The following is a 14,197-nucleotide window of genomic DNA, read 5'->3' as shown; positions in this document are numbered from 1 at the left end:
GTTAATTATGTACTCCACATGCTCTTATAAAGTAACATTCGTTTGAAGTAAAGATACATGAAAGCAATGTTTAAAACGAGTAAACACGTGGAAGTAAGAAAAAAGTAACAAGGAAAGTTCAACAATATTTTGTACTTAAAAATAATTTTGAATTGATATCTTTATTTCAATGATTAATACTCACCTATTAATTAATACTAATACATATTAATTTATAATGTGGAATAAATAGTTCTTTTAGAAATTTGAAACATTCACGATCTCGTATCACACAATTTTCGTAGAAGAAATATCAAACATCGAATGACACACAGATGCACATTGCTCTTTATCATCGACATATCTCACAAATGGTGGGGGAATTTGCACAGTGTGGTTAAAAGGATATACTTTTAAAATGGAATTGTAGTGTTTTACGTGAGTCTATCATAGAATGAGCGCGAGAGAACGATTAAAAGGATCTACGCGCCATGTGAGTACTGAAAGATAAATAAAAAGATATGAGTATGAGATATTTTTCGTATGTCATAAAGTGTGAATTAATCATAAAACTAGATGAAATCAGAATTAAGCACTAGGTGTATTTCAAGTATCATATTTTATCATATTTTAGTATTGGGTATATACATATGTAGCATCTAAAATAAGATTTTTTTGTATTAACATGACATTTCTCAATATAATTCATATATAGGGCTATTCTCGGGCCGTTTTTACTGGAACATTCACCGAGTGGCAAGAATTTTTGTTAGAAAAGGAAAGCGTTTTTTGGAGCATAGTACGCTTATTTGATTATTTATTACGAGGTTTCAGTCAAGTAAGCGGCTAATATATCTTTTATAAATAATGTATAGATAACGAAAATGTTCATAGATACAAATTTATTTATTATGCTATGTTATTTTTAGTTAACATTAGTTATTTAAAATCTTAGATTTATAAATATAAGGATCGTCTACAAGATTTTCAAAACGATATGCACATACACAAATTGATATTTAAATCGATCGAAAGATACTCATATTCAGCTTATATAAATTTACAGGTTGTATTTGCAAATAATCCAATTAGTGGATTATTGATAACGATTTCTTTAGGAGTTAATGCACCAAGTACGTTACTCCTCTCAGCAATCACTGGTTCCCTAGGTCTTCTATTATCTGTGGTACGTAATTGTTACATCAAACATTTAAAAAATGATATTTTGTTAATTATTTTTTACTTCGAAAACTTAGAACTATGTACTTCCTACGTATTCATTAAATATATGCCAATATATATATATCCTTAGTATATATTTGACGCGAATAAATAATGCCTAATTGCATTGTTGATTTACGTGACGTATGAATCGATTATTCATACTTCTGTAATTATTATTCGTTTGATCATCCCATGGTACCGTGTTGTTTCACAAAAAGTAAACAAAATGACTGCAATGCGGAATTTTTTGCGAGGATTAATACGATCGCGTCGCGATACCATTTGCGGAGCTTTTTCGTTGATACGCTATGTGAGAAAATTCGCACATTACGTTTTGAAAAGCATATATTTCATTCGCAGCTGATACGAGATTCACAGGAAAATATCGCAAATGGGTTAACAGTGTTCAATCCATTATTAGTTGGCGCGATATCGTCTAGTTTAATACCAAATATCTATGGACCATTCGATGGTTTCAGTGTACTACTGATTATTCTGGGAACGATCTTTAGGCAAGTTTCAATAAATTGATGAATGTCTGCTTATAAGTTTACTTTTTATTATAAAACGTTTGCTGTAACGCGCAGTATTAGCATTTTAGTAATTCTTACGAATATAAGATAACTTTATGTTGAGTTTTATGATATCGTTGTAAATGTAAAGTGACGAGTGTGACGCATGAAGTATTCAAACAAAGCTCGACAGTCAATTCTTTTATGATTTTTAGAGAATCGTTTATTTTTCACCTGATAATAGAGTAGAATGATATGTAAAATTTTCGATAAAATTTCAAATCTTACAGATTTACTTAAATTTAATATTAAAAAAAGAAGTTCATTTAATCTTTTAAATAGATGTTACTTTACCATTACAAAAATATTCAACAGTATATTATATTACAACGTAGATTAAATTTAAACAACTGTGATAATTATAGAACGCTTTTAACTAATTTTATTGGTAATTAACGATTAATGTTTACAGCGTTTACTTGACCCGCTCTTTCAAAAACAATAAGTTACCATTCATAGCATGGCCGTTTAATCTGGCTGAATTTGCGTTGCTCTTGGTCCTTTATGCCAAAGACAATGGACTTGATACGTCGGAGGAACTGCAACCAGTTACGAGAATGGTAATAGATTTTGTTGTGAGCATTCAATTTTCGTATTGTTGCGGAATGCGATTCTTTAAATATTGCATAGACAAACACTCGGTTTTTCGGTACCAGTAGTCCAGATTTTTAGAGACTTTAAAAGTTCTGTTAATACCATCGTAATATAATCGTTAATCGTTAATATAATCGTAAACTTTTATTTATTTGCTATAAATTTGTGTTCTTATATTAAAAGTGATAAAATTATTATTTATCGTAGATGTAAGATTTATGGTACACAACACATATCGACAAAAACATATAACCAATTCAAAAATATTCTTTTTCATAGTAAATCCAAGGTTATCATGAATTCTTGAAACAGAATCATGTAATTTTTTCCCATTTTACGATCTAATTATTTATTAGATCTCATGATATGACTTATAATGTTAAATGTGAAGTTACTCTCTATTTTGTTTCGAGTGCTGAACTGGAGACGTTCTTCTATTTATGTTCTATGTAAAAAGTATGAAAACTATCTGTCGTAAAGATATCGTTTGATAACGCAGCGTGCTCGTAAGTTTATGAAGATTTATGTATTTTGATACGCACGCCTACACGTACACTGTTACGAAATTTTTGTCATTATGCCACGTAGTGCCGTATATACGTATATTACACATTCATCAGCGATATCTGAATGTAACATTAAAATCTTCTTAACATATTTACGTTCCAAAAAGCAACAAGTTAAGCTAATGAAACGATACCTCGAAATACTTCAATTTTGTCTATTAACACTTTCGAAGTTATTAATATTTGTAGAAAATATTCAGTCGTTTATATGTTTCACGTTTATACGTTTATACGTGTTATGTGTTTTATTCCATGTAATACCCTTGACTACGTGATCGCATTTTTGATTAAAGTTTCATAGAATCGGTACAATCGGTTTTTATCGTTATATCACATCAACGCGAACAGTAGCGAGTAACATTTGAGTGTTACATAATCGATCGATGACAGATGAAAGCGATAATTTCAAGTTTAGTTATGCCAGCAACGTTGTCCAACTTAAGTTGCGATGCTAAAAGCCTCTTCCACTCCGCTAGTCGTCGTGTGGCACGCACACGATCAATACAAACTTCTTACCTATTGTTGTTTGTCTCTAGAGCGAGATAGGAAAAGATGAAAATCATCTCAGATTCGTCGATCGTTTTCTTTAGACGAATATCGCATTAAATTTGTATTTCTTCGTCATTTTAGTAAAATTTTAGTAAAATATATAGAGGAAGTAAAAAATTTACGTAATGTAAGATTACATGTGCATATAAGCTACATAAACTACGAGGACCAAAGACAACATCGAGTTGCAAATACAAAAGTTTGAATGATTTAGAGGGTATAATCAACTTAACGGATTACGAATGGAGAAAACTTATTTCCTAGCTTATTATTGTCACGCGTTCTTCTTTTAGATATGGAATGAAATAAATTCGTCATAGAAGGGAGTTCTATCGATTTTTTATTCAAAGATATTTTTGTCCTGAGTTTTCTTTCGGGCGTGGATATCAATGGACGAACTAGCCCAGTTTTGAGCACAGGGTTATATGTACTCGAACAAAGATATCGTGTATACGTATACGTGTTATATGTGTCGCGAGTACATACACGATCAGTTGTTTATACAGTACATTCTTATTGTTTCCAGGACAATGCAACAAGTGATGCGACGACAGGCAATATCAGTTTCATCGGAGAAAATGCGACAGGGATACACATTGACTGGGGGATGGTAAAGTTTGCTCCACTTTTCACAATTCAATCATGTGTCACATCGTTGAAAGTATTAGACATTTTCGGGTACTCGAATATCTTGGGATCCTAAGCAACATCTTGCATTATTTTGTTTCGTTAAACTGTATCATGAATGTTTTAAATGCTATAATACATTATATAGTTATCGATATCATTAACTGTAAGAAAGACATTTTTTAACGAAATTGGGTCAATTTGTTTGTGTGCATCCTGTACATTTTTCAGATGTTTCATGGCGTTGTAGTGTCAGCGTCGCAGGTGTTAGCAGTTGAAAGCGTTATTATGGGTGCTGTGGTTTATTTAGCTTGTCTACTTTGTTCTCCGATAACGGCTGGCTTTGCTTTTTTGGGTGCACTCATCGGTTCATTGGCGGGTATTATACTATTTTTGTGTATGAACCTTGAATTTATCGAGCGTGAGATTGAGTCAACGTAGCTTGCAAATGTTATTGAGACAAAGATATTAGTATTTTCTATTTTTCTGTCATAGTTTCTTGTTATTCGTAGGTTTAATGCTTGGGATACAAATCGATGAAATTTATGCCGGCTTGTGGGGTTACAACACTTTTCTGACGGGAGCTTCGTTAGGAACTTTATTTGCGTTTAGCGGACAAACAGCTGTAGCTGTGATCGTAGCGATCGTATACACCGTGATCGTGCAGTATGGCGTATTGTTCTTCTTTAGAGATGTAATTAAATTAATATTTTTATTTTTTATGAAATAGATTTCTGTCCCTGTTAATCAATATCTTAAAAAGACGATATCGATCGTAGTGAAATCTGAGTTTTAAAAGATAAAGGTTTGAGCGAATCTAACATGTTATATGTATATGTATACATAACTTAAGAATCAAAACGAAGAATTAAATAATTTTATGTACAGCTGAAATTGCCGATACTGTCGCTACCGTTCATTCTGGTGGCTTCTTTGTTTCTGCAATTAAGGAACGACTCAGAAGATAAAACTTTTCTGCAACCCCCGCCTATTTCTGCCCCACAGGAACAACGTCGGGATTATCTTGCCAACCAACAGCTTATTCAGCAAGTATGAATTTGTATTATTTCCTTCCTTTTCACTTGAAAAAATTGTATTTGCTTAATAATATTTCGATGTTTTGGAATTTACTTTCATGGGCGTTATTTTTCTGTAAAATCCATGTGCCTGCGTTTGATACAGAGTCCATAAAAAAAATTTTAATATCATAGTTACGGAATTTTTTTAGCACTTGGAACTTTTAGAAACAAAGAACACGTCCATTGTTATTTCTAATATATTTCATATACTAGAATACAATTGATTATAGTGGGAGAAAGTTTGATATGCGTTATGATGAGACTATCGTCATGGGAACTCTAGAAATCGATTTCTGCTCTAGCCGAGGTTAACCTGCTTTTATACGATTCCAAGGAGTCGCATATGGTGAATGTGGTTTCGTTATACAAAGGTTATCGGCAAAAGCACTCGGCGACACGCTCGCCTTTTACTTTATTTGAAAGCCGGAAAGAATAATCCTTGCCAGTATAAATAAAGTACCGATAAAAACAAAAGTAAATGATTTTGTAGTTCGCGTATTTATTTATTTATATATTGCACTTTCTATTTCAACTAAAATATCGGATTAGAAAGTTATACAGTTATCAGAAAAAATAAAGTATCGTGTATTCTTTTAGGTTTTAACGTATTGTTTTTTTCTTTTCTTGTAGATAAATGACGCAGAAAATATCGGAGACGGTGCTAAAGATCGAAAAAATATATCAACACTTGACGTTTAATGATAAAATAAGCATAATGCGATATTTTTATTTGCACGTTTCATACGAAAGTTTTATAGAAATTTGAATTCAATGTCCTATATCTGCTTTCACTCGCTATTTCTTCTCTCATAAGAAATACATTGGATTGCTACAACGAATTTTTAACGAAAGCATTCAAGAATCTACAAGTCGATCAATAAAATTACTTGGCTGCTTTTTTTAGCTTACGACGTGGAGCCCGTGTCGTAAATTCGACGGAGAATTTTCATTTGTCCTGCATAACGACTACTGCGTCTGTTCTTTTATCGCGTTAACTATCGCGTACTTTATGTATATAAGACATTCGGATTTGTGACACGATTCCTTAGAAAATATGAAAAAAATACTTTCAAGTTTTCTCTTGTATATGATGAATCGATAACAATTTTCATGAATAGAGACCAAGTGCGAAGATACGAATAGAGAAACAACGTGACGCTGCTTCATTAAAAATAAATTTTGCGAATATCTTCTTTCTTTCCTTATGAATCTATCGAGGATAGACCGCAGTCAAAAGAATTTTGACTCGTCGCAATAATTTTGTAAATATTTTAATTGCAATAATAAAATGTCTATAGTACTGGGTGCTATTAACTATGAACATTTATATTTTAATTATTCTTCTAATATTTCAATATGCTACGGAAAGAACAAAGAGGGTAGATATATGATATTCGACAGTGTCCTACAACTTCTATCACTCTATTTCTACATTTAACAATCCTGGCATAATCTCATCCTGTGTTCTAGTGCTTTTCATCGACGCTACTATTGTAATATACGATAGTTGTTTCATACTTTGTAATATATGTAACTACATACATATTCATGTAATTTGCAAGCAGGAATATATCGAATATTTCGTAAAGGCGAATATTTACAGAACAACGTTATTTCCTTTTAATATATTACGTTGCAAGGGGTATCTGTTTGTTCATGCAAGATTGATTTTCCAGAGAACGGAGTAACTTGGAGGATATTGGAAAAGTATGCATGATGCTGCGCATTGAGAGTTGTTGATATCTTAGCTGTATTAAAATTTGTGAAGACAACGTCAAACTTTCTCTCATTTGTCATAATTGTGTGTACGTATACTCATTTTCAGTTTAATGTATCGCATAGCATAAGATATTCTTTCTCGAAGAAAACGTTCTTTTTCTTTCTAATTTGCTCGTACGTGTAGCGAAACTTACTTGTTATAATTTTAAATCTACATATATTTCGCTTTGAGCAGGCAGACATTACCTTTTAATGATATCGCCTGAAACAATAAACTTCAAGGCTTGGGACTTGTTATGACTTACTGGTAAAATAGTATCGTACAAAAAAGAATGTTCTTTGCAGGTTGCAAAGAACAGTAAAACTCTGTTTAACAATTTTCTTGAGAATTATCGTACATATTTTTTACTTTAAAACGTACCTTAGAAAATTGTCTTGAAACTTTTCTCCAAGTAACGTCAGAGCAAGAGAAATGGTCTTTTAATTCCAAAATGATTCTTTTTTATTTCGATTAGTCTACATTCCATCGATACGAGGCAACAGGTAGGAATCGTATGAAGTTCTCATTTAACTTGCAGAGGTCTAGAGTAGCGTTACATTTCTATCTCTCTGCAGTATTTCGATTTTGCCACTTTTTGTAAAAATTGATCTGACAGATAGACACAATTTTACATTATATAACTCTTCCTTTCACGAAGGATGAAAATTATTTCTTTCAATAACGCGCTACCAAATTTTCACGTTTTACTCGTAACATTACTTTATACATATACGTTTTTCTGTTTTCCGATAAGGGCATAATTCACAAACACGACCCTGTCCTAGATTCTATTTTGTCGTTAAATTATTTCCACGATGGTTTTCTTGATAAATGTCTTTACTCATTCCGAATTTGTGTTCTCGAAATGTCATTTTGAGACGTAGAAATACAATTTCTGGTTGAATAATACATATATTTCATGTCACATGCACCATCGATGATCGTCGCGACGCTAGTCGCTAGATTCAAACTCTCATTAGGCAAATATTACTGTTCGATCAATTCGATATGTTACTCCGCAGTAGCGTTACAAATTAGCGTTAAAAATTTACATAGTTCTTCATAGTAATATGGATATTTGTATTTTTGTAATATGTATGTATGTACTTTTTGGTTCTTTAAATACTTTTTTAAGAAAAAACTCGATTAGCTCGTATTCTTTCGTATAATTTGTAAACTGCAAGACTGGAATTTTAAGTTTCTGCAATGCTGCGATTAAGGTAGTAATTTCTTTCTCATAGCTTCTTGCATGACTTCGTAACGCGGAAGCAACGTTATTTGTATTTTCATAAATCAAGGTAAATTGACCCTACGACCTTATTGCGCAAATGTGTCTTAGCTATTACCATGCTGCAAAGTAGATAATTCGTAAATTATGAAAGTAGAATTAAGTATCATTAAAAGTTAGAGGTATCGGGTTGTTGCTTATATTACGGAGTAGCGTTTTTACCAGACATTACGAAATTGTAAGGATATATTATCCGACCCTTTCTAATATCAAAGCTTTCTTCCCAATTGCTGAATTTCAGACAAACAGAAGACAGAATAGAAATTAGTTCTTAAATTATATCGGACAAATTGACATTCCTCGAAGATAGAATGTTTTGATATTGACTGCATTCAAATATCGAAAAATTCATTTTCACACGTTCGTTTACGCGTGCATAAAACAAATAACGCGAGATATTAAATATCTAAATATATATCGAATAGTTATATCACTAACTTCTATTAATATTCACTCGACATAACGTCGTTTCTTTTATATTCCTTTCATTATTCACAGCGTACGAGTTTCGTGATGTGGTTAGGTATAAAGTTTATATCACGGGTTACTGCGTCTGGAGAACGCTAGGATTAAGTTATAAATAACGAAGTCGAGGAAAATCTTGGGATTCTTCGGCATGGCGGCAACGATAGAGAAGATGGCTTCTCTCGTAAAGAGTAAAACCCACGATTCTACCTACATTTTTAAATTTTGATCAGGATTGAGTCGGCACTATCTAAGAAGGTATTTAATCCCTTACGTGACCAGCCTGTAACTGTTACAGGGAAAATGACAAAATAACTGGAAGAGAAAATTCCGAGGTCAAATTTCTTGCTTCTTTTATACATGTATTTTGTAAATTCTTTAATAATTTTGTAAACTGATGTACACAATAGACTTTTATCGGAATCTACGAGATTAATAAATAACCGGAATTCATACCATTATAGTCCACATTCAGACAAGTGGATTCAATCGGCAGAAGTTCATTTAATCGGACATTAGCTAAAATTTCATTTCAATAAATGGAGTTCCATTGTGCACGCAGATATCGGTATGTCGTATCTCATCAAAAATATGTTAATGCAGTAGAGCCGTTTATCGAAACATCGATTAACGAAACGACAGATTATCGGAACATTAATCGATACAAAATTTGAAGACGACTCTCTGTAAGAAAAATGGGGAAAGAAGAATAGAATTTATCGCATTTTTGTTCAAGATTTCTTGTCTTTCTTTAAGCATACACGATTAGTTCGGACAATCAAGATTCCACCGTGTACTTTCCTAATCGAAAATATCAAACGAGTACTAGGAATTTCCAAAGGTTTTCACAATGCTCTAATAATTTTTCCAGTTCGTCCCGTTTTCGTCAAGCGTTCTAATACTCGTACGAAGACCAGTTTTAAAGGAAGAAAGATACGCACGATGCGATATCGCTACGATTACAGATACATAAGCAAAGGTGACCGCACTATGGGCAAAAAGGGAGGTCGTCGGAGCCACGGACGCCACTGCTGACGGCGAAGGAAAGGGATGGCTGGTGGTGGAAGTGGCAAGCGTCGGTATAGGAAGGGGTAGGGCTGAACGCATCCCTGCCAGACCGGCCACCTGCCTACCAACCCTGTCTGCTCCACGACGCTTCCCAGTATTCGAGCGATCGCTAGAACTCGCGCACGCAATTCCTTCGGCCGGGGATGTGCGTAGATCGCGCCATCGCATCGACACACATCGTACTACGGAACTACGTGCGACCTAACGTAGTGGCAACGTGCTCGAGGTGACGTGCCGTGTCTCTGTAACCGTGTCCGTGTCCGTTTTCGTGCTCTTTGCCCCCGTGTTCGGTACACGCCACCCCCAAAATTTCCACCCAACTACGATACAGGACCGCGAGAAGTCACTGTCGCCGTCGTACGTCGCCTGTTCGTAACGCCACCGCTTACCCGAGCTATGGATCCGCCGGAAGTCACTGTGCTGGTATCCTACGAGTGCCCCTAAAGGACACGATCCTTGTGCAATCGCGACGGATGTCGGAGATGCTACGAATTCTCAACTTCCTCGTCAGCAGGCCTTTTAACTTCGTATCGCAGGTTTCCACTGAAATCTTTCAGCTTCGATTTCGGTTTATGCGACACGATGCGACGTTTCCCATTTCTTTTTGCTATTTAATCACGCCGTCTTATTTGGAAGAGATGCCGGATGGAAGTTTGGATGATTCGAGAGGAGACTCGAAATCGCCAAGTTCGTAAAAGGTCAAAGATATAGGTTGTATCGTACTTGAAAATTACAATTCGAGGTGCATGTTGGGTATTTCGAGGATGATTAATGACCTTGTCGAAGTAGACTCCATATAAACGGTATTTGTGGTCGTTTACATGAGAAAGCACGTTAACGTTTACCGGCTTTAATAGGTCAAACGAGGTGCCGTGCACTCTTTGCGCTTGACTTTCGCAGGCAACGATGCTCGTTTCGATTCCCCGTCAGCGTTTCTCTTCTTAAAGATATTACCAACGATGCGAAAATTTGCAACTTTCGTCGAGTCGATCGTTGCACGTTAAAGAATTGCAATCGCTCGTTGTATGAGAAGAGTCGTTAGAGGCATTGCAGAAGATACGAAGATTTTCAACTTTCATCAAGTCGATCGTTACACGATGAGGAATTTTTATCGTTCATTGTATCGGAAGACTCGTTAAGGACGTTATAGATAGTACGAAAATTTGCCACTTTCGTCAAATCGATTATAGTAAGATAAGAAATTTTGGTCGTTCGTTATACCGGAAGACTTATCAAAGATACCGAAAGCTCTGCGAAAATCCGCAATTTTCTTCGGATCTGTTATTAAACGATTTCACAGAGATCTCGATCGGATAGAAAGAAAATCACTTTATTGGAATTACGTGTTTTGCCGCGTCTCGATCGACTTGGAAAGTATTTTTTAACCTAATCAAACTTTCGATGCAAGCATCAACCAACAAGAAACTAGTAATCAAAGCTTGCAGGATAAAGGGAGAAACACGTGCTAATCGCATTAACGAACTTCGCTAATACAGAAGTGACTGTTTACACGTACCTCGACGTTCAACCCCTGATCCTGTTAAGCCGAGAAATAAAATCGTTTTCTCGTGATTTTGTCGTCTCTTCGACTGCGGTTAACGAAACCAACGAACCAAGTACTATTTGTTCGAACGATGCGATACGGTGCGAATAAGACTGGTAACGAGTGAACGTGGATAATTACCGTATTATCGAATGAATTTTTATCGTAGATTTCACAGTGATAATTCAGAGTGATAGCCTCCCTCGATCTTTGCTTCTTGACATCCGCCCCCTTCTCCTCTCCCAGTTTCGACAACATACTTGACACAAACACGGGCCACCGGTGTTTCACAGCGAACGCTGCCTGACATGGCTACGTGTTTCGACCAATCTTCGTTTCGCGCTTCACAAAGGAACGAGGTCATTAGGTACGCGAGAAACCAGGAAGGGTCGAGGGAAGTTGGTCACGCGAGAATAAGCTGCCGCAGCACTTTTGTCGGGGCCTTTCTTTTATTTCGGAAGGATGTCACCACGGTCAATCCTTCGTAGTTGGATATTTCTATCGAGTCGACGCTCTCCGAACTGTACGATCGATCGAGATCGCTCGCCAATTTCTTTCAATGGGTAGCTGTTATGCGAACGATCGAGTGGAACGTTTATATTGGAGTCAACGGTTTCGAAGCCATAGGAGAATGGACGTTTTAATGCGATTGAAACGGTTGACAATCCGATCTATCGCTTCTGGTCACTCGTAAACCGATTGCAACGGTACTAATTCTGGTAAATCGTCACCTACGATGGAGGCAGAAATCGAATTCGGGGAGCGAATTCTACAGAACTGCACTCGCCAAATTAAATACGAACTCGTCAACTTGTTAAAGAGTACAATTTTTTTGATAACTGTTGTTAGATAATGTGCACCGACGGTGAATCGTCGATCGATTAAACCAAAGGTAGAAGTTGGTCGAAGTAAGAGAAAGGGAAAGCGCTTATTAAGGGATCGTCCGGCATATTTTTTATTCGTGCTTAAAAAGATCCTTAAACAGAGATCGAGTTCGAGGTAATAGATCGAGCTGCTGTTCAAATTCCTACGACGAAACGAAATACACCGCGTCAAAATACAGAGGGAAGCGTAAACTAAAAGATAAGAATAATTTTGATCCCGACGTAACGACCTTCTTTTTTAATTAAACGAGTCGCTTATCTCATTCCCACGCGATGGTTGAAATTTTAATGTACAAGATAGAAGAATACGAAAAGAAAGTTTTTCACAGTTGCTCGCTTCCAATTGGGGCAATTAGGTTTCTCGAAAACGAACGGTCACGAAAAATGAAGTTAACCCGATGAAACAAAGGTTATTCCGCCAAAAAGGAAACGAAAAATTATCTTTATATTTATGGAAGACTTACTCGGACGTCATTCGTGTTAATGGGAAGCTACTCTAGCGAATGCTACTTGGGCGAAGAAAAAGAAGAAGAAGAAGAAAATAAGAAGCAGAAGGAAATACGAATAAAGACCGTATTATTAATGGTCTAATGACTTCTCCGGTGAACCCCATTGATCGTGGATCATTACGGAATTACAAGGCACGAAACGTGCAAGATTCGTGTTTTCTTTCTTCCGAGAGCTATCAGATGTGACGTTAAATCGACAAGTATAATTTGCGTGGGAAATTGCGAAACGTCCTCGTTTGGTCGACGCGTTTCCTCAGATACGAAGGATGAAAGCGAAGCTGCGGAATAGAGAAAGATAATCAGCTTCATGTTGTCCCGATTTATACGAGAGCTTTCAGTGGATAGTGTCGTGGAAGAAAGAGGAAAGAAGAAGGTGGGGTCGAACTCTAGCGTGTCGGTTTTGTGACCGTTTGCTCAGCGGGCTTTGGAAAAGTCCCGCGACGGTTCCTATTACAAAGTGGTCACCATCGAGGGTGGTGAACGTAATGTGACAACTGTAGGTGAAGAGATGACGGTGACTCCGTCGACTTCCGATGTCGCTGACAAGGCAGTCTCGACGGACGATGGTGGCAGTGGAATGGAGGTGGCACGTCTCGAAGCCGTCCTCGCTGCTCTGGTGGAAACGAAGGTGGAGGCGATTAAAGCTTCCTCGGCTTTGAGCAAGCGTTCCGGTAGCGCACCGGCTAGTCCTCGTCGGCTTAGACTGACTTCAACATCGACTGCCTCCTCTTCGCTGAATCACCAACATCGAAGAAAGGGTCATCATCATCATCATCATCACCATCACCATCATCACCACCACCATCATCATCGTAAGAGGCACGATTCCGCTCCGTGCAACGACTTCATTGGAGACGCTACGGAACATCACGAACATAATGTCCATCACGGTAAGTATCGTTAATTTCGTACAATATCTTCCTATCCTTTTAAGCTTCAATATTTTTTAAAAACGTGTATGTACCTAGGTACACTAATATACATAGATAACAGTATATATAATAGTCTGGAGTATACACGATTTAAAATATTTAGTTGTGGCTGAAGCCATTTTTCGCGTTATTTTACATTCGCGTTATTTTACATTCGCGTTATTCTTCTTGGTACTCTACCGGTTGGATAAGCGATTCTGTAGTAACTCCGTAGGGGATTACCTAAAAGCTGGCACCATCTTCGCAGCATCGAAAAAATCTAAATTTTCTCCTCGTTAGATGATAGGACAAACCCTTAAAAATAAGACGAAAGAGGTCGTGTTAACTGGATCGTAGTAATAACCAAGTTATACTATTTAAAGCAAAAGTTTTCACAGCTTTAATGTTCCGATGATAGTGTTTGACTTTCACTTCGTTCGAGTCCTCTTTATCCCTTTCGAACAACGCGATACCCATAAAGGACGCGTTTATTCGAAGGCTAAATTGTCTTTTAAGCTCTTCCCAGAGAATGCTACGTGATTTCTGAAACTTCCTGAATGCGTAACGTTTAACATACCTG

General features: G+C 36.3%; 2 protein-coding genes across 6 annotated transcripts in view; both read left to right on the top strand.

The window, feature by feature from the left end:
- Positions 1 to 24: 24 nt before the first annotated feature.
- LOC126870340 (urea transporter 1-like) lies at positions 25 to 6,511 on the top strand. Of its 2 annotated transcripts, XM_050627947.1 has the most exons (10): positions 25 to 472; positions 695 to 817; positions 1,046 to 1,165; positions 1,564 to 1,715; positions 2,188 to 2,335; positions 4,011 to 4,094; positions 4,343 to 4,490; positions 4,624 to 4,805; positions 5,000 to 5,161; positions 5,821 to 6,511. In XM_050627947.1, exons 1-10 carry the CDS (start codon positions 434 to 436, stop codon positions 5,887 to 5,889), a joined length of 1,227 nt encoding a protein of 408 aa, XP_050483904.1. In that variant the 5' UTR covers positions 25 to 433; the 3' UTR covers positions 5,890 to 6,511. The 2 variants fall into 2 exon arrangements, with proteins under 2 accessions (XP_050483904.1, XP_050483905.1); XM_050627948.1 differs by lacking the exon at positions 695 to 817.
- Positions 6,512 to 9,815: 3,304 nt separating this feature from the next.
- Positions 9,816 to 14,197, top strand: part of LOC126870465 (lateral signaling target protein 2 homolog) — a 27,808-nt gene continuing 23,426 nt past the window's right edge. For all 4 annotated transcript variants that reach the window (XR_007691344.1, XR_007691345.1, XR_007691343.1 and 1 more), the window contains exon 1: positions 9,816 to 13,596. Coding sequence is in view for 1 of the 4 variants with exons in the window: in XM_050628219.1 (XP_050484176.1) it covers positions 13,215 to 13,596 (382 nt within the window). In the remaining 3 variants the exon portion in view is untranslated. The remainder of the gene's footprint in view (positions 13,597 to 14,197) is intronic.

The sequence above is a fragment of the Bombus huntii genome, chromosome 10, assembly GCF_024542735.1.
Source record: "Bombus huntii isolate Logan2020A chromosome 10, iyBomHunt1.1, whole genome shotgun sequence".
Classification (NCBI taxonomy): Eukaryota; Metazoa; Arthropoda; class Insecta; order Hymenoptera; family Apidae; genus Bombus; species Bombus huntii.
This window is presented reverse-complemented; position numbering and strand designations above follow the sequence as displayed.